The 20,392-nt window shown below is 30.0% G+C and overlaps 2 protein-coding genes across 3 annotated transcripts in view; one reads left to right on the forward strand and one right to left on the reverse strand.

Annotated features, from left to right (window-relative positions):
- Positions 1–1,537: 1,537 nt before the first annotated feature.
- LOC111625820 lies at positions 1,538–14,183 on the forward strand. 2 transcript variants are annotated; one of them, XM_023369055.1, is made up of 6 exons: positions 1,538–1,693; positions 1,822–1,877; positions 1,965–2,066; positions 4,228–4,314; positions 4,897–4,932; positions 12,964–14,183. In XM_023369055.1, exons 1-6 carry the CDS (start codon positions 1,582–1,584, stop codon positions 13,036–13,038), a joined length of 468 nt encoding a protein of 155 aa, XP_023224823.1. In that variant the 5' UTR covers positions 1,538–1,581; the 3' UTR covers positions 13,039–14,183. The 2 variants fall into 2 exon arrangements, with proteins under 2 accessions (XP_023224823.1, XP_023224824.1); XM_023369056.1 differs by lacking the exon at positions 12,964–14,183 and adding an exon at positions 7,829–7,982.
- The window catches only part of LOC111625819 (actin-interacting protein 1-like), a 42,913-nt gene continuing 31,438 nt past the window's right edge, over positions 8,918–20,392 (reverse strand). The window contains exons 12-16 of the mRNA XM_023369054.1: positions 19,291–19,372; positions 19,108–19,218; positions 14,657–14,824; positions 14,276–14,426; positions 8,918–10,088 (exon numbers count right to left, since the gene is read on the reverse strand). Coding sequence (XP_023224822.1) covers positions 9,979–10,088; positions 14,276–14,426; positions 14,657–14,824; positions 19,108–19,218; positions 19,291–19,372 — 622 coding nt within the window. The 3' untranslated portion in view covers positions 8,918–9,978. The remainder of the gene's footprint in view (positions 10,089–14,275; positions 14,427–14,656; positions 14,825–19,107; positions 19,219–19,290; positions 19,373–20,392) is intronic.

Here is a 20,392-nt window from a genome sequence, read left to right on the forward strand (position 1 = left end):
TCATCGTTTGATAAAATCTATTTTTATTTATTTATTTTGAAGCTCATATACAGTACACGTGCGATAAATAGTTTCTGTATCAACCTACCTTATTTCCACGATATTTTTAGAAAAATAATATCCAAGTAATTTTCGCAGGCAAAATATTCAAAAAACAATAAACGCATTAATGCAAAAATCAGTTTTACTTCCTTTTTCGATTCCGCGATTGTAATGAAATCGTATAATGAGAAAAAATAATAAAATCGTTTTATTATTAATTAATAATTTTTCTTATTGTACTTAATTAATTAAGAAAATATTAAATATTAAAAAATGCAGTATTTTTAAAGTTAAAATAAGATAAAACTAACGAAAAACAAAAGCAAAGTGATGGAGAGATAGGACACGCTTATATATTTATGACGTAATACACGTACCTGAGGAGCGAACGAAAAGAACCGAGTCGAATTAATTAAGTCGAAAAAAGAAAGTGTGCATTATAATCGAGAAAATGCGACTACTGTATTAATCTTTAAATTATTGGTGTTAAATCTGTCTTATAATATCATGACGACTCCTATAAATCGGGTTATCCGATAAGAATAAAATACAATACCAATATAGCCCTATCGTTGAAAAAATTCGCTTATTTTTGCTCACCTCGAGTTTTTCTTAGTAGAAATGGCTAAAAAGTGCGCAAAATACGTACGGAAATACGGTATTAAAGCACCACCTGTCTAAAAGACCACTTTTTGAAGGAACCGTGGGTGGTCTCCATAGACAGGTTTTACTGTATACGCTTTTATAATATTCGTGGCGCACTTCTGAGAACAACTCTGGACAACGCCCAATTTCTAACATCAGGACAACGCCGCGGGAATACACGGCGTTTGTTCAGGAAATTCGACATAGAATAATTTAAAAACAGTATCACTTAGTTGTTTAAAATTTTACTTTGTTTTAAACGAAACATTCGGATTCGATCGCTAGTGTTTTTGTTTTATACCTGTTTAAAACGGAATGCGATAATGGAATTTTCTACTTAGTATGTTCTAGTATTATAGAATGTTTTATTTTTATAGTTAATAAACTCTTCTAGATAGAGTTGAAGCTGCAGTTGTTGCATTTTCTTACATACTTTCCAGACAATTAATGTACGGTACAATCTTAACATAGGAATAAAAATTAATAGACAAATTCTCGTTAACTTTTTTTTTTTTTTAATCGAAGATCCGTTTTAGACAGGTTTTACTATAATCCTTCTTTAAAATTATTTTAACATTTTTTAAAATAATGTTTAATAATAATAATAATACTATTATGTAATAAAGTAAATATTAAATATGTCCTTCATTTTTAATAAGAATACTTATTTTCAGATGTCAAAAAGGACACTTTTTTACATACTTTAAAACAGTTTTTATTATATAAATTTAAAGCTGTACATGTCATCCTTGAGTGAATGATTTCAAGGTAACATATTAATTACATTCAATAGATGCATATAATTAAGACTCTTAGGCTATAAAAGATTTCGCGTGATTTTACTCATGATAAGAATAGGAAACTTAAGAAACATAGCTCTTAAAAACCTGCAAAATGCATTTCGTAGGTTTCTTTTTGATCCTTTTCCTTTCCTTATACAAAACTTATAGCTTAAGTGGAAGATTATATTCGAGTTGTTCGAAAAGCTTAATAGATCGATACTGCGGTAAGACATTTCTTAAAAAGTAGGCCTATTTGAAATATAAAATTTTACTTAATATATAAAATTTAAATATTGTAATTAACTATACTGCTTGTAAAACAATTAATATTATGCACTTTATATTTTAATAGGTGTGAAAAACAAAGCGGCAGTGCTCGAATGTAAACAAAGGCTTGGATTTGAAAGAGTAAGATTCACAATCGATTTTTAAAAATTAAATTAATTTAATTTAATAATAAATATTTGAAAATGATTCATGGTAAAATGTTTTCAGGGTTTGGAAATATTTGAAAATTGTTATAATGCAGTTTCTGAAACGGGAAAACTTGAAACCATAGAAGAGAAATTAGAAAAAATTTGTTCTTTGAATCGTGATGTAATCATATTTTCTTATATTTTATTTATATATAAAATATAGTTCTTAATATTTCGCTATAAAAATTTTATAAACTTTTTTCAAACGAGGGCATTAAGAAGGCCTTTTAAATTATACCCATCATGGGTTCGACCAGGCCTTGGATGGAAGTAGTTGGCAATGTTGAGGTGAGTCTATGAAAAATTACTGAGACCCTTCCCGATTCGAGTCTCGAATCATATACCAGTCGACCCCCCTATAACACTGTTGATAATTCCGTTTTATATGAATTCCATTTTGTACGAGTTACTTAGATTTTACAAATACGTGTGCCGGGCTGTGAACGGCTCACGTATTTGTAAAATCTAAGTGACTCGTACAACATGGAATTCATATAAAACGGAATTATCAACAATGTTATAGGGGGTCGACTGTAGATTTACTGTATAGATTGGCGTCTTTACTGTCTCGACATTAGGCTTCGGCCTATAAAAACTTTTATTTGCTATTGTATCATTTGTGTCTTTTATTGTATATATGCGAAATTTTGTTAAAATAGAATATTTACATTATAACATAATGAAATTTTTAAAAATAATTTTTAATAACTGTATAAATTCTTTAATAATAGAATTCATAATGAATATAATAATTAATATATTTTATAATTTATAATTTCGAATAATTTCATAATCCAGAATTTGAATTTTTATGACAAAATTAAGTGAAAACACAACGGTTGCGGACTTATGAGTACTAATCTTTATATTTGCATAATCGAACTGATTTCCTTTAAATTGCAAACAATACTGATGCTTAGTTATTTTTTTGCTCACTTTGGGTAAAAACAATAACAGTTTTATGCATTGTTATATTGGTTGTAGTATACCATAGTATTAGGGACGTAACTATCAGGAATGCAGAATGTGGAGTGGACATGGAACTTGACAATAAGAGTCAAGGTGGCAGCCTACGGCTCTGGGGGAACCGGAGTCCAGGGTTCCTCAGAGCGGTAGTCCAACCGGATATCTCGACCCTCATCCCTCACCATCCTGCCGCTTCACTGTGGACCTGGTCGAATCCATAATGGGCTTTTTTGTCTTTTTTTGTTTTGTTTAATTCTTTCTGCTCTGTGGGCACTAAGAGGGCCTTCATTAGCAAGCCCATTTTGAGTTCGGCCAGGCCCACAATGGGGCGGCCGGGTGGTGAGGGACGGGGCCCGACATATCCGGACAGACCACCCTCGAAAAATTATTGGGAATTTATCGACCCATCTGGATTAGAACCCAGGTCCTCTTAGTGCCCACAGGGCGGAGTTTAAAAAATCCCAATAGGGCTTACGGAAGGCTGAAGTACTTATACATCACTATAACGAAACTATATTAAAGTAAATACTGAAAATTAAATTCATTTAAGAAGGGCGCGGGTTTGAAAACCTTGTCTGTTTTTAGTCGATTTGTTTTCGTTTTGTAGCAGCTTGGATTGACTGACCGTCATTATACAGTAGTAACGATTCTTATAAGCTTTGTTCATCGCTTAACTTCGACACTAACATCGTATGCACTAATAGAAAGTTTTATAACTACTTCTTTGGAAACTTATAATTAGTATGTTAACTATGCCTTTGTAGGCAGTGTCATCATATTTAACATACTAATACATTGTCCGTACTTGTTTTTGTGAATTGTCTGTTTTGTCCGCATTTCCAGTGATTGGAAGTTTTTTCTTTACTCTAGTAGTACCGCACATAAAACTGGGAAATTCTCTCTTTTGGTAACAGCGTGACGTTAAATTTAGAATTCAGAAGTTGGATCAGTCAAAATACATCGGCCTTTCAGTAGTGTTTCCATTTCCGATATTGCACCCACTAGTGGCCGAGAGGATAAAACCACTGAACATTGGTCGTGGGTTTGCGCCTCGCCAATGAACTGGCCACGTGAAGTTTTCCAGATTTTCTTCACGTTTGTAACACCTAAATAGGGATCAGTTTCCCATAATAGAACTCTCGGAAGGCATTTCCCTTTGCAGATCGTCACGAGTCACGAGTCACGTAACCGTAATCGAATAAAACCATTTCTATCATTGTTTTCACTTCAACCTTCCAGTTTCGAAACCATCTTTAATGCATAATTAATAGTGTATATTTTATATAACAGTTTTTAAAATTGTAATAATTTTTCAGGAATTTATAGGCATTTCTAATTGTGGTGAATATGCAGGAAAAATAGACCTTCTGAAAACAAGAGGAAAAATGTACAATATTGTTGACGTAAGTATTATAAAAATGTATTTTTTGAATTCCAAAACAAAAATGTAAACAATCTTCGGAGTCATTTTTTGATCGATCGCCGTGCTTTCTCACTGTTATATATAAGAGCCGGGAAAGTAAAAGGGTTCATTAAATTTGAAAAATATTTCAAGTTTCTTTTATAAAGTAAAATAGACTTCCGGATAATTTTGAAACAGCCTGTTTTATTTACAATCCGTCAGTCTTATTTTTAATAGTTAAATTTCAAGAATAAGTTAATTTTTATTCTTGAATAAAAATTAACTTATTTGTTATAAATCGAAACGCTCTAAATAGAAATGTACACAATGTTATATTTCACATTGAGTACATTTCATAATATACAGTGAGTACTGTAGTTTATAATATAAAATTTTAAAAATAACCCAGTAAACATTTGGGCCGCAAACTATTACAAATATCTTGGGTCGTACGAGCAAAAAGTTTGAAAAACGCTGGGCTATTATGTCTAAGGCCCAACTTACGTATTAAATTTTAGAAAAATTTAAAAATCGTATCGTGGATTGCATTTAGATCCAAGTTCAATTATTTTTATACTTTCAGCTTTGTTTATACGTTCAAGAAGTGATAGAAGATAAGGTAAGTAGAATTTTATGTTAAATTTTAATTATTGATAAAGGCAATACAAAACGCGCAAATTATTTTTTCTCCATTTTACAGTAATTGCTTCTTCTACTTTCTTTAACATCTTACAGAAAGTATCACGTTATATTAGATATTATCCTAACTTCTCTTACAAAAATTTAACTTTATAAAGTACTGCTTATGATAATACTTTGAAAAAAACTTTTAAAATCTGTGAAATTTGATATCTACTATAATAATATTAGTTATTATTAAAACAAAAACATCGCACTTGGAGTAATTTGACAGCTAAAGAAGTTACTTAGACCAACTAATTTAAAAACTGGTCATTTCTAAATTAATTTGGATTTTATTTTTAAAGTAAAGGATTTAAAGCAATGCAAAGGAAAATATATTCTTTGATATAAGCAAAGCATATGGACTAGGGTTTCTCATTTCCCGGGAAATTTGCCTCCAGCGGGATTACGGGAAAAATAATTTCTTTTCCCGGGATCCCGGGAAATTCCGGGATGATAGTAAAATAGAATTTTATATGAATAAAAAATATCATAAATTTGAATAATTTAATTTATTTTCTAGTAAGTAACTAAAGGTGTAGGGCCAATCTCACCCATACGGACACGTTAGGCTCAATTAATTTATGTTCTCCTACATTATAAGATGAAAGTAAAATAAAGCGTTTCATTGGGAGTTTTAATGATTACGAAAAAAATACTATTTTATTTCTAAAGATGAAATAAAAAATAAACTAAAGTGCGATGAGTGATATTTACTTTCAGCAAGTCTCCGCTGTTCAATGATGCGCAAACACAATACATAGATATTACATGAACTAACAAGTAGAGACTTGTAAAACATAGGTAATAATATGCAGCAAGAAACCTCAAAATTTCTCTCTTAGGTGAGTCTTCAAGATGCAACTTTTCGTATAATAAATAATAGAAAGAAAACCTGACATGGTAAATTATTATTGAAATGCGAGATTTCCCGGGATTTTTCTCGTAGGGAATAAATGGCGAGAATCCCGAGAAAACGGGATCCCGGGAAAGAAACCCTAATATGGAGTGATTACTGTTATGGATCGACTCCGTTCATATCTATAGTAAAAAATACAGCAACGAATTGCTTAACTTTCCCAGCTACATTTGGTGGTGCTATATGTTATCATATTTTACTAAAAAAAACTTATATTTTTCACTATTATAAAATGGCAAAAAGCTTAATTTTGAAGTTAGGGATGAGTTTTATAAAAAAAAAATTGTAAGTGCCAATAACCAGTAAAATCGTCATTAAGTCTGACCCTACACGACCTCATTATCTTCCCACCCCTCGACCTTTAATTGACGAGATAACTCGTCAAGTTTACATAGCGTTACGAAAAATTCGGTAGTTAAGGCCACTTTTGACAAATTTTTTTTCAATTTTTGGAATGTTTTTTAGGTCCACAAATTTTTGCAAAAATTTTTACCCGCGCGAAAAAATTTTATCGCGATTTTAATGAGCCTTTGATAAGGCTCGATTAAGGCTTAATTGTTTTTTAATGGGAGTTTTTTATCAAATTTATTTCATGGTTCCTTAGTTGTAGTGCACACGGATTTTCCTTCGGTAAAGTTATTTAAAGCTAGTTTCTGATGCCAAAAACGACCTCCGATAGTTTTTTTAATTTTTTTAATTAATCGATTTTATTATATATAAATTTAATTAATTAGGGGGTCGGAAAACGCAATTAAAATCTTAATTTTTTAAAAATATTTAAAAATACAGGCGTCGCTCATATTCTACTTTAATCACCAAAATTTAATAGCATCAATTCCCTAACAAAAAAATTTCCCTGAAAAATTTCAGAAATTTTCGACAAAACACACGGAGTTAATAAACTTCGAACAAGGTGAACAAAATCGTGCCCCACACCAACATCCATACATACAAAAATTACCCCCAAATTTTTTGTATTTCTCAACATTTCAAGGTGCCCCAAGTCCAAAAATGTAAAAATCTGGAGGGGTTATTTTTGCCGGATCGTCATACTTTCCCTCTGTATAACCAGCCGGATAATTAAAAGGATATTAATACTTATTACTGTAAATTGAGTAATAGATAATTCCGTAAAGTTTTATCCACCACTTTTAAACTGGCTCCTCTGTGCACAAGAGTCAGAAGTCAATGGAATGCAACGTACTGGGCATTTGGCTAAAAGACCAGTTACGTTGAAGCCTGCTTTAAACAGTTGTCATGAAACTAACACCGATGGCCAGAGAGCAGTCTACCAGATATTCCAGCTTGACGTCTCACGTTTGTTGTTTGAAATCCAGCCCAAAGCCTGGTTATGACCTTCCAATAATTTTTCCTTCATAAAGTTATCTTTGTGGTATTATTTTTTGCTGTCAATGTCATACAATAAAGCAGTTAAAGATTCCTCTATGGTGGCAGGCTATTGCTCTGGGGGATCCGGGATCGAAAAATTTCCATAAATTTTTTGGGTGTGGTCCGACCGAATATCTCAACCCCCGTCCCTCACCACCCGGCCTCCCCATTGTGGGCTTGCTTAAAAAAACCCTCAGTGCTCACTGGGTGGAAAGAGTTTTAAAGTCCTCTATGGTTAAACTGCAACAAAAACAATGCCTTGCTGCTATTGTACTTTTAAAGTGTCTTCATATTTTGAATTAATTCATACTTTTTAATGGAATCTTCAACTATAACCTGGATTGTTTTACTAACTAGATAGGTTCACATTAATTGCTTCTTACCTATAGATTAGACGATTATTCTCATTTTCTTACAGACGGGTATGTAATTCATCATGTTATGTTGTACTGGTATAATATATGGTTTTTCAAATGATATATTTTAAATCATTGTAACTAATTTTAAAAAATTTTCTTTAATTTAGGGTTGTGGACTTTACACTGATCGCCGTCTTGAAATTTTATGAACCCTGATGTTAGTTTTCGGATGTTTTAATTGAAAGAAGATAAAAAGTAAACATTTGATATTTTATCATCATTCAATGGTAAAATTAACATTTAAAATATATTTGTACTTCTAATTATTACCATATTTGTAACATATATATACAAAAATATTACATGCTAGATAAAAAATTTAAACAAATGATGGCTGGGGGCTAACAAAAATTAAATTAGTTTATTCATTTTTGAATTGAACAATTTAAAATGAATTGCTAAAAATTACATACCACTTCTATAAACTTAATTTTAATAAAGAAAAAAAAAAGTTGAAAGTTTTTCTTATATATGTTCCTTCTTCACCAAATAATCAAGCTAGAATTATAATATTTATTAATTTTTTAATCATTGCAAAAATTAAAAAAACAAGCAACATTTTTAAAGTTTATTTAAAAAATTCAATTTAACTATAGCATCTGAAAAGTCAAAGTTTGATTATTAAATTGTTAAGATCCTTACAGTTAACTACAGTAAAAGAAAAAACATTTTTCTAAAATAAATATCTTACTGAATTTCAGTTAATTACCCCCATCAAAAAACAAAATCAATTAATCTAGAAACGTTTTAGATTAGCCTTTCTATAAAAAAACTAAGAAAATAGTATTGAAATTATTAATGAGAAAATTTTTAATAAAAAAATACCATGTTTTGCTTTTTCAAATCATTTACATTAAACTGAAGTTTGGGTAAAAAAAATATCTAAAAGATAATTTTTCAAAAAAATATATATTATTATTATTGTATTTTAACACCACTCTTGAAAAATCCATATCAAAGTTAATTTACATAGAACTAAAATGATGAATTTCAAATTTTTAAGCCATTTTAAAAAGTCGTCAAAAATCATTATGCAGATACTTAAAAAAAATTTTTTTAAGTGGTAAACAGTCAAGTTAAATATTGTACTTATAAACACAAATTTTTTAAATTATTAGTCAAACATCAAAAGCTTCACATAGCAATTTTTTTTTTATAACAACAAATAAGGAACTACAAAATTACAAAAAGTTTGATTTCGCTTGTGACAAACTTTTATTTGTATCAAATTTTCCAAAATGCACAAAAGCATTACTACATGTGACAAAATTTCAGGGCAGCAAATCAAGTGAATGTTATGCTGCAAAACTGCTCATCACCACAAGACGCCATGTTACACAATTAATATAAATAGGTCAGTCAATATTAATTCAAACATTCCAATTATTGATAGATTGTCATAATTCATTTAAATATATAAAAAAATTAGAAAAAAGCGTGGAATTGAAGCTCATCTCCCTGATCATAAATGTATACAAATTTTCTTTCAAAGTGTCAAAATATATCACTATAAAATTTCCCTCCACAATTAAAAATTACATTACATAACTTCTATTCATATTCTTGTTGAATGTGTTCTGTAAATGGTTTAAAATGTTTTATCTTTTTTCTTTTGAATAGTAAAAAAATTGTATTCATTTGAAATTCAATAATAATATTAATACCCAATGAGCTGTACAATTTTAACATATTGCATATAAAAATGACAGATTTTATATGTATAAAAAAATGTAGAGTATTTCTGTATTAATAATTTGATGAAAATCACAGAATACATATCAAATTTCTATTATTCAAATAATTTATCTGAAATAAATGTCACATTTTTTAGGATGTTTATCTTACATTTTTTTTATTTATTTATTTGACCTATCTCTTTGGCATATAAGTTGCTTTGAACCCAAAGCATTTACCAAATTTCAAACAGTTCTCATTTGCTCATTATTCAAAACAATACTTAGTAGTAAAGCAGGTATCAGAACAATAAGTTACGACGCCACTTATACTTAACTCGAAACATTTGTGAAAACAATGATAAACAGTGTAATTTAACTTCAATGATTTGGAACAGCCACCATAATTTTCATCAATGCACTGTCAACCCATTTCTTCTTTTTGTCTCAAAAGCAAAATAATTCTAATTCTAGCCTCAGTCCATCACCTAACAATGGAAGAGCAAGATTACTTGTCAAAATCCATTTAGCCTTCTGTGGAATTATTGCATTGCAGCAATGGCAAGGAATGGGTCATACACAGATTAAGTGTATGATATTTCCCATATTTTAATATTACAGTCTTGTCCAGTTGAGACAATAGTATTATTATCCAACCAACATATTCGTGTTATTTGGCTTTGAGGATGGGCTTCTGCAAGAAAATAAATATATTTTAATAAAAAAGTATTCCTGCAAAACTTTTACATTAACACAGAGGAAGAAAATTAATATGTTTTTATTTAAAATTTTATCATAATTTAGGTTTTGGGTAAGACATATATAACAAATAAATGGTAAATATTCACTGATGCTAAAGAATATAAAGTATTTAAAATTGCATTTACAAATGTCAAATATTTTTATTTTTCTTAATATTTTCAGAGTTCTTATTCATTCACAATCACTTTTATTTCATTGATTGTAGTTTATGCAAAATTAATGTAAACTATCAGTAAATCACCATCTATTAATTGATGACTGAACATGTAAAAAAAATAATAATTTGATTCTGTTTTGGTTAAATTGTTGTTTCATTTAATTTTCTTCCAAAACAGTTTAATAATTAGCTGTAATATGTATATTCAAATGAGTCTTATAAAACTTTTATTCAATTATTATTTTAGATAACATCTTTATTAAATGATATGTCTAATAATATTAAAATCTAAGTAAATTTAATTTATTCAGTCATTAAAATATAAAAAATAATAATATGATATTACTATACAGAGTACTTAAATAGAAAGCATAAAAAATATTTTATTAGAACAGGAATAAGATGAGTATAACATTCTTTTAGAGAAATTAAGTTTTTTTTTTCTCTCTAACATCAATTTGTGTTATTTAATTCTTTCAATGAAACAATCTATAACATCTAAGACAAAAAAAAAAAAAAGATAATTTACAAAATAAGCTGTTTGAAGTCTCATTAACAATATGAGTCAAAATAATTTATTGTTTGTATTTGTTACAGTGAGAATTTGCATTTCAAACAAATCCAAAATGACTGTTTCTAATCTCTCAGTAAAGAGATTTTATATATCTTTCTTCACTGAGAGATTAGAAATGATGCTATTTTGATACATAGCCATTAAGTAAGATTTGGTAAGAATAACTATTCTGCCTTTAGAAGTGATTTTATATTTGTTAACCTTTTACTCATTAATATCATTTTGGTTTTGATTGAAATGCAAATTCTCACTGTAACAAATACAAACAATAAATAAAAGGAAAGGAAAGAACAGGTTAGAAAATTGCTTCTAACAACATTGTTATTAAAACAAAACTCCAATAAATATTTCTAGTGGCATGAAAATGTTTAAATCATTTTAGTGATAGTCAGAAATAAAAGCTATTAATGTAATTTTTCTATAGTCTAAACATTAAAAAAAACCTTATTTTTATTGGTGCAAGTAAATATCAATTGATGTTATATATATACACACTTTTATATATAATATTTTGCATCTAAACAAAATGATACATGAATATTAAGTAAACTGCCATTTCAGTTCATTTAGTTTTAAAATTTTAAAAAATAATATACAGTGGGTGATCGGTTAACAAACAGTTCAGACTACAAACAAATCGGATAATGAACACCTCACAGAAAAACAAAGAAGCAGCAACGTAAAATAATGAATACCTATTGGTCGTTCCTTGTCTTCAGGTAACAATTCAAAACTTTTCGGAGTACTGAAGATGTCGACATCAACGCTCAACCCAGTATATACTGTTCGGATAGTATTCTTCCGAACTTTGAAACTCCCTTGTAATTCCAGCCTTTTAGTTTTCTGACAAAGAATTTTTTTATAGCATTCTGGAGACTGTTGGGCAGGCACTCATTAAGTTTTGCATAGGTTTTTATTTTTGAAAGGTGAGAGTATAATAGCAAAAGGTAGAGAGTGGGCAGATGTGTGATGTTGCTGGGCAGTATGGCTTGAACAGGTCTATAGTAGGCCACATTTCAATCTTATCTAAGAAAGATACAGTATAATCAAGAAGACTCAATTAAGGTGTAACAAAAATCACATCTGAGAAATAAAGAACATTGAAGAGCTCATAATGAAACTTGAAACTGATCTGATGACAGAAGAACGCCAAGAACTCTTGAATGAAGAACACCAAGAAACTCAGTGAGATATATTTTCTTCTGAAAAAGAGGATTAATGGTGATATCTACTATTAAAGATCTTTTGAAGAAGTGGAAGGATGTCAGAACAAGTCTTAGAATGGCATCCAAACCAGGTTGAGGTTAACAGGCTTAGGGATCGCTACAATTACAATGCTATTAATTACTTCTGAAAAATCTTGAAGAAGAGAGAAAAAACAATAGGCATTAGACAGATTCTTTAACCCCCACAAACGGAAAAATCATGACTAATAAAAATGCAATACTGTGTATATATGTATTTTGATTATTACATATAAATAAACGTAGTAAGAAAGTATATGTTTTTTATTTTTTGGAGTCTCCAGAACGAATTAATCAAATTCCCATAAAAACCCATGGTAAATTGATAATCAGTTAACAAACAATTTGGATAGCAAACAAAGTCTTGGAACAGATTATGTTCGTTAACCGATCATCCACTGTATATTAAAGAAAAAAATACTAATAAAATAAATTACAAAGTAAACATTTATTCTAGTAGAAAATTTAGTAGATAATTTTTGATGCTACAAATATTTATTTCCATTAGAATGTTAGAATAACTAAAGCAGAAAATTCAACAAGTGTAATAATTTTTTTTCTTAGATAACATTTGGAATCATACATTAAAAGGAATACTTTGAGAGATGACCATTTTGAAAAAGATCGAAAATACTGCTCTATGATATTTTTCCTCTCATCAGTTTCAGAAACACAACAGCAATACAATCATTAATTAAATTTATTTATAATATGAAACCCTAAAAAATTACTTCTCTTTGAACTATACAATTTATATGCCAGTAGCAAAAAGTATTGGAAATGATTCAATAAAAAAGCAATATTTAAATTTATTCATTAAAATTTATTTCAGCTCCTTCAAAGTATTCTCCTCCCACTGCAAAGTACTTATGCCAACATTTCTTCCAATCCTCAAAACATGCTTTAAAGTTAAAACCCCTTCAGGACTTGCAGTGAATTTTGTTTTATGGCACCAATCAACTCAAAATGATGACCAAGAAGCAGAAAATTTAGTCAAGGAAGCAGGAAAAAAATCATAGTGCCATATCAGGTGAATATGGAGCTGTTGAACTTTTTGAACAAAAATGTATCACAAGAACATTGTGAGCAGGTACATTATTGTGATACAAAATCCGTGAGTTTTCTCACCACAAATCAGGTCATTTTCTACAAATTTTTCACACAATGCAAAATAGTCAAATAATATTCTTTGTTGACAGTTTGATTAGTCGGAAGGAACTGTGATGCACGACACCATGACAGTCGAATAAAACAGTCAACATGACCTAGATTTTTGACTGACATATTTTTGGTCTTGCTTCATGTTGAGTGCCATTCACCTGATTGCTTTTGACACTGAAACAGCTCAACATAGATCCAGATTTCAACACCCATAATAATGCATTTTAAGAATGATTTGCCTTAAAGCATTTCCTCATCCACTTGAATACATTTTTTAAAAAATTTAATGTCTGGAATGACTCGAGAAGTAACGTGCTGCAAGCCCAAATAATCTTTTAAAATTGCTTGACAAGATCTGAATGATACTGGAATATTTTCAATAATGTCCCTAATTGTTTAATGACAATCACTCAGCACCAAATCTCTGACTCAAGTGACATGTTGTTCATCTTCCAACATTCTCTGCCTTTCTTGTACTACTTGAAAGCTTGTTTTTAATAGACTATCGTCAAAAGCTTTTTGCAGCATTCCAATGTTTTTTTTAGCAGTAATTCCATTGCAAAAACAAAATTTAATGCATATTCTTTTCTCAATTATACGCAGTATTTTGAAAAATTGCTGGCAAAAAAATTATTTGCAAATAAATGCTTGTTTTGCATATAAACAAAAACAGATGATGACATACAGATTGCTGCTAGATGATGTTAATAAAAGTTATATCAATTGAAAAAAAAGAAAAAGAAACAACAGCAGCCTCTTGCACATGCACAATTTAAATGAACTCTTCCCAATAATTTTTTATGACAGTAGTACATATATAAATTTTTTGCTGATATTAAAAGAAACTTATTTGTTTTTTTGTTACTTTCAGTTTTGAGAGAGTTTTTTTTTTACTAACTATACAATTTATCATTTTTGAAGTTTAATATATTGAGTATGAATATGATTATATATTTTGATAGATTATTTTTAAGTTTACTTACTTTTAATATTGATATGCTTAGCTGGTTGTTCAGTACTCCATATTATAATATTCGTATCCAAACTACCAGTAGCAAGATGTAGTGAATCAGGAGACCATGCAACACAGTTTACCCTTGCAGTGTGAAAACACCAATCTAAGCTATGGGCAGGCTAAATAGTAATTATTAAAATTAATATTTATAAACTAACACAACAATAATCATAATAAAGATATAGCCAATAATAATGAATTTTTCCAGTTATTTTTCTAAATTATTAGAAATTACACTAATTAAAAAATTATTTAGTAACTACTTTTAAAAATGGTATTAAATTTTTAAATTAAGACCAAAAAAAATAATTGCATAAATATTAACATAAAACTTTCAAATTATACACACCTCATAAGTGAGTGAACTGTAAAGGACAACCTTACGATTTGCATCACAAGCAGCAAGATAATTTCCATCAGGAGAATATGCAACATCAGTAACTCCACCCATATGTTGCATTGATGTCTTATGACTTAATGTATAACCATTAAGAAGATATATATGAACTGTACTATCCTACATTAAGAATGAAAAATATTATTTTTCAACTTTCAACAATCAAAATTTGGAACATGTCAGCAATGATAGTTTAACTTGTTTTTAAGCATTACTATATGAATTATATAAAAATCAATGAAAAAGAACATGTGTCTATCATGTATTTTTAATATATTATAATAGTAATAATTATTATTATTATAGTAGCTCTCGCCAGTCACTACATTGTTGTATGAGAGAGCTCAGTAATTCTGATGAATCACATAGCTATGCTGGCTGATGCATAGGATCATCCATGCCAGGGAGGTCTGCAAGAGAAATGAAGCCAAGAATTGAACCCACATCTGTGAAGATTAACAACAGTAATGACATGATCCAAATGTAATACCAGCTTGGACATTGCCTGGGTTAACAAGGTTTGAACTCATGAGTTAGGCAGAGGTTCACATTAAAAAAAAATATGTCAGTCTCCCTTGGTGAAAGCAGCACTGGTCCAAGTGTAGACATTGCAGTAGCCATACCACTTGTGAGAAACTGGCTGATTTCTGAAGCAATCCAGCCACAAACCACTAAGGCAGGTAAACCATGCCAAAGGATGAAATGGACATCAGAAATGAATGAGTTTATCATCTGTACTTACTACACCTTCACAAAACTCGAAACAGACATGACCGTACACATACATACATACATACATACATACATACAAGAAAGACATAAGCCGTACATGAGGTGTTTCTCTGGCAGAAAAGAGTGTAATGGAAAGGGGAGGGAAAGGAGAAGAGAGAGGAGACAGACAGCAGAGAAAAATAGGATCTCTCTGAACAGTGTACATATGGCTACAGTACCCTCTATGTTTTATGTTGATGTGCAGTTTTTAGGCTGTGAGGCCGTAGTTCCCCGAAGGGTTTAAAAGAAACCTCGAGTGTAGCAAACACCAATGATTGAATGTCGCCACAAATAGCTAAGTGTAGAAGTTATTGCTAAGTTAGTAAGAAGACTTATGTCTACTTAATACTAATAAAACTGAATGTGATTGCAAATCTTAATACTATTTAACAGCTAGACAGACAGTGCGAAAAGCACACAAACACAATGACAAACTAGACGAGACCAACAGACAAACGAGCAAGACCTTTTTTATTTTTTATTATTATTTTTTTTTTTATTAAACATTAACTTACTACCTAAACTAACCTACCATAACCTAGGACGAACCTAACCAGACAACTAAAGTTAACAAACCCTAATCTAATTTAACCTAACTGGAAACCAAGCTAAGAGTCCATAATCTAACTTACAACTAGGAATAATCAAATTTAGACTGAAAAAAAGAAGACAGAAAATAAGAATTAAAATACAAAGTTGAAAGGCAGCTATATACCGACAGTTGAAACAAAGCAAGGGAAAGCTAACTGCCATCCATGCTTCGAGTGAGTGCTCTCAAGAGTCTCGCTAAGGGATATGAATGTGAGTAGATGATGGAACATTTGTTCACATGTGAATGAGTTGGCATGAGTTGCAAGGCCAGTTGTACCCTTCAAGAATAGCAGCTCTCATTAAACTATCCCTACTGTGATTGTACCTATTGCAGAGAAATACTAAGTGAAGTGGTGTTTGGTCTTCCTGAATACCACAATCACATTGTGGACTGTCCCCAAGGTTAAATCTATGCAAGTATTGCTTAAAGTTGCCATGTCCTGTAAGTAGCTGAGTTAGGGTGTTAGGTAAAGGTGATAAAGAATTGCAGTAGTGTCAACTTTGGGGATGAAAGTGTAGGTGAGCCTACCAGTAGTGTCATGGTCCCATCTGTCTTGCCAGAAAATGAAGATTTGCTTCTTGACATGATTGTTGATGTACAAGGTAGGAATGTAACTGAAACCTCGAGTGTAGCAAACACCAATGATTGAATGTCGCCACAAATAGCTAAGTGTAGAAGTTATTGCTAAGTTAGTAGGACCTACTCTAATCATTTTGTTAGTTACCTACTCTAATCATTTTGTCAACATCCAAGTCGCTATAATCTTGCCAGGGTAAGGTGACAAGATTTTCCAAATAATGAACTTCTTTGAATTTGTTGTTTGAACATATCAAACAACAAATTCAAAGAAGTTCTTTATTTGATTGGAGAAATGATAAATGTAGATATACAGCCACACTCTGTTGTGTATGATTTAGGATTTCAAAGATTACTAAAAAAAATTGTTCCTAATTACAATATTCCCAACAGAAAATATTTTTCTGAAAATATCATCCCTGATATATTTCAAAACATTCAGTCAAAAATTCAGTTATTGATGATGCAAAATATATTTCTTTAATCACTGATATTTGGACAACTACAAGCAATTCTCCTTTTTTAAGTGTCACAGCCCACTAGTTGAAGGATGATTTTCAGAAAGACAGAGCTGTCTTACAAATTGTTCTCTTTGAAGGTTCCCACACAGCTACACAAATCAGATGTTAAACAGATATACTGTTCAATAACATTGTTTGACAAGTGATAAGATATTCTTAGTACTGAGAGATTCTGGAGCAAATATGGTAGGTGGAATCAGGAATTGCAACTTAGAGGCATTATTGTGCTTTATACATATAATGCAGCTGACACTAAACAAATGCATATTTTCTCAACAAGATGTGAAAACTATAATCACAATTAATAGAAATATTGTCACACATTTTAATCATTCTATTGTAATTGTAAGCTTATTAAAAGATTTGAAGACAAGTTAGGTTTGCAGAAACAAATTTATTCAAGCTGTACTACTCACTAGAATTCTACATACTACATTAAAATTCCTACATTGATCCCATATCAGTGGTCTCTCATTGAAAAAATTGTTCTAGTATTAAAACCATTCCAAAAAATTGCTGTGGAAGTCAGCAAATGAGAAACCACACCTTCAATAATTTGCACAATAGAGACTCTGAATTTATTCTTATCAAAAGCAAAGAGCAGTAATTCCTTTAGTGGCATTAATGCCACAATAGAAGGAGTAGAAGATTCAATAAAGAAAATATTTTCAGCATATATAGAAAACAAGACTTTATGCTTGTCATCTTTATAAGATCCAAGATTCAAAATATAATTTCAAAAAGAGGATAAGGTAGAGGAAATAAAGAGATGGACAACCAATAGCTTAAATGATGTTGATAATTCAAAATCTCAAAAAGAATTAAATTCTGAAGCTTCTTCTGGAGATGATCAAGATGAAGGAGAATATCTAACTTTTTCTAATTTATTTGTTGAATTAGCTTCTGGTAAATGAAAGAATGAAGAGCATGTTTTGAAAAAGAAAGAAAAAAACAAAATGAGCAAACAAACATTTCAATCAAGAATTAGAAAAATATTTACATTTACCCCTTATACGAAGACAGTGACCTATTTTTGTGGTGGAGAAGTTCAAAAGAACTTTTTCCTAATTTGATCAAGATAGCTATGAAATAGATATTTCATAGCTATAAGTGCCCCAGCATCTTCCATTGGAAGTGAAAATTTTCAGCAATGGAGGCAACATTTATGAGCTGGCAAAAAATAGGCTATGCCCTGAAAATGGTGAAATTCTCATGTTTTTGCATTACAATTTAAGGGTTTTAAACTTTAAATAAAAAGAGATATTCCTTTTTTAACCTATTAAAAACTAATCTCTTTAAAAGAATAAAATAAAAATAATTTTTTAATAGGTTATAATATAACCTATAATGTGTAAAAGGAATAATTTGAGTTGAAAAATTTCTTTTAATATTCATTTTGTCATATAATAAATATATAACAGAAATGTATTATTTTTTATTACTAGCCTTATACATAACATTCTAACAAAAATATTAAAATGCAAAAATTGGCCAGTTATCAAAATAAGAAAAATAGGAAAAAATGGCCAATAGCAATTAATCGAGAAAATGGCCGATATGGCTGATTACAGATTACTTACCAATTGATCCTTAAACAAAATCATGCCCAGAACTGCTATTCTCAAAAAGAAATTTAAAAATTCTATCTAAACTGTTATATTTTTTTCACTAACATAATGCATTAAACATCTTTCAATCAAAAATTTATTAGAACAGGTCCTAAACATCTTAATTCTGATCAGATGCAACTAGCACTGAATTTTAAAAAACTTTATTCTTATTTTGGAAAAAAAAAATTAAAAATACAGAATAATTTAATATAATTAATCTTTAAAAACTGGTAGTTGAACAAAGTAATTATTATTTTCAATATTTTGGGGTAAATTACAATTTTAATTCATTACTTTATTACAAGAAACATGTAATTATTATAAAAAACTTACTTTTGATCCTCCAATAGCAACATCAGGTTCTTTCGGATGTATGCTAATAGAACTTGGCTCAAAATCAACAGGTAATGAGGACATAACTTGTCCATTGTTAATTATTGATACCTAATTTTTTTTTAAATAAACTGTCTTAAACATTTGAAATAATTACATAAAAATCTAATATCAAAAACTCACATCATTAATTCCAGCTACTAAGATGGTATCATCAATTACAGTTATACCTTTTGGTTGTGATTCCATCTTCAAATCAAGTGTTCTAAAATAAATAGAAAAATAGTCACTAAAAATACATAATTTATTAAATTACATAAGGAAAAATAAAACTGTTTTATATTGACAAAATCATCATCATACTGATTTTAATAAAAATAAATAAATCTATACAAAAACATTCAGACACATTGTAAAATATACGATTTACTTCCAACTCCAAACCAAAACAGTACTTATTTCAATATAACTTTGATCACTAACAATTTCGAACTTATCATTCTTCTTCAGGTGAACCAACGGACAACTTTACAGTATTCAAACAGATCTTTTTCAAATTAATTCTGAAATGGAATATTCAAAGGAAACCCATACAATCATCATCTTACTTTGCGCATGCTCTGTTGATAGAAACATATTTATGATACATGAGAAGCCAAAAACTAAGAGTTTGCCAGGCTATCGATAAGGATAGTTCATCCTTATTGTTGATACATTTATTTTCTCTTGCTGTTTTATATATATATTGCTTCCATCAAGTGCAAATGGTGTGGTTGTTGTGTCGTGTATATTAACTTTGCCTCATCTAATAATGTTATAATTCTTTCTTTAAATTCAAAGATAATGTATATCAACAAAGAAGAGGTGTACCCATGGGGAGCCCTGTAGCAGGAGATTTACGTGAAATGGTAATTAGACTCCTCAAACAAAAAGTACTGCCTGACCAACTCCACAATATTATTACATACAAGAGATATGTGAATGACATACTCATACTTTGGAAATGTAAATATGACATGCCTTCAGTCATAATCGCATTTAATAACAATTCTTACGGCCTAACTCTGGGCCTTGAACAAGAGAGCTGCACACAAGTTCATTTTCTCAACATGAACATCATATTTAAAGCAGCAACCATTATCACAGAGGTATACAGAAAACCGCAGGCAGATCAATTGTACATCCCTGTACATTCTTGTGACCCAAGGCATTATAAGATAGCGGCATTTAATAGCTTGGTTAAAACAGAAAAACAAGATACAGAAAAACAAAATCTGGAGAGAGA

The sequence above is a fragment of the Centruroides sculpturatus genome, unplaced genomic scaffold (assembly GCF_000671375.1).
Source record: "Centruroides sculpturatus isolate CEXI.00-Female unplaced genomic scaffold, Cexi_2.0 scaffold440, whole genome shotgun sequence".
Lineage (NCBI taxonomy): Eukaryota > Metazoa > Arthropoda > Arachnida > Scorpiones > Buthidae > Centruroides > Centruroides sculpturatus.

What these genes read in the sequence shown, in the direction of transcription:
- LOC111625820 (XM_023369055.1), top strand. Translation starts at nt 1,582, where the DNA reads ATGCATTTCGTAGGTTTCTTTTTGATCCTTTTCCTTTCCTTATACAAA. An exon ending in TTTGTTCTTTGAATCGTGAT is followed by an intron (nt 2,067 to 4,227) that starts GTAATCATATTT and finishes ATAATTTTTCAG; the next exon opens with GAATTTATAGGCATTTCTAA. An exon ending in AAGAAGTGATAGAAGATAAG is followed by an intron (nt 4,933 to 12,963) that starts GTAAGTAGAATT and finishes AATTTATTTCAG; the next exon opens with CTCCTTCAAAGTATTCTCCT.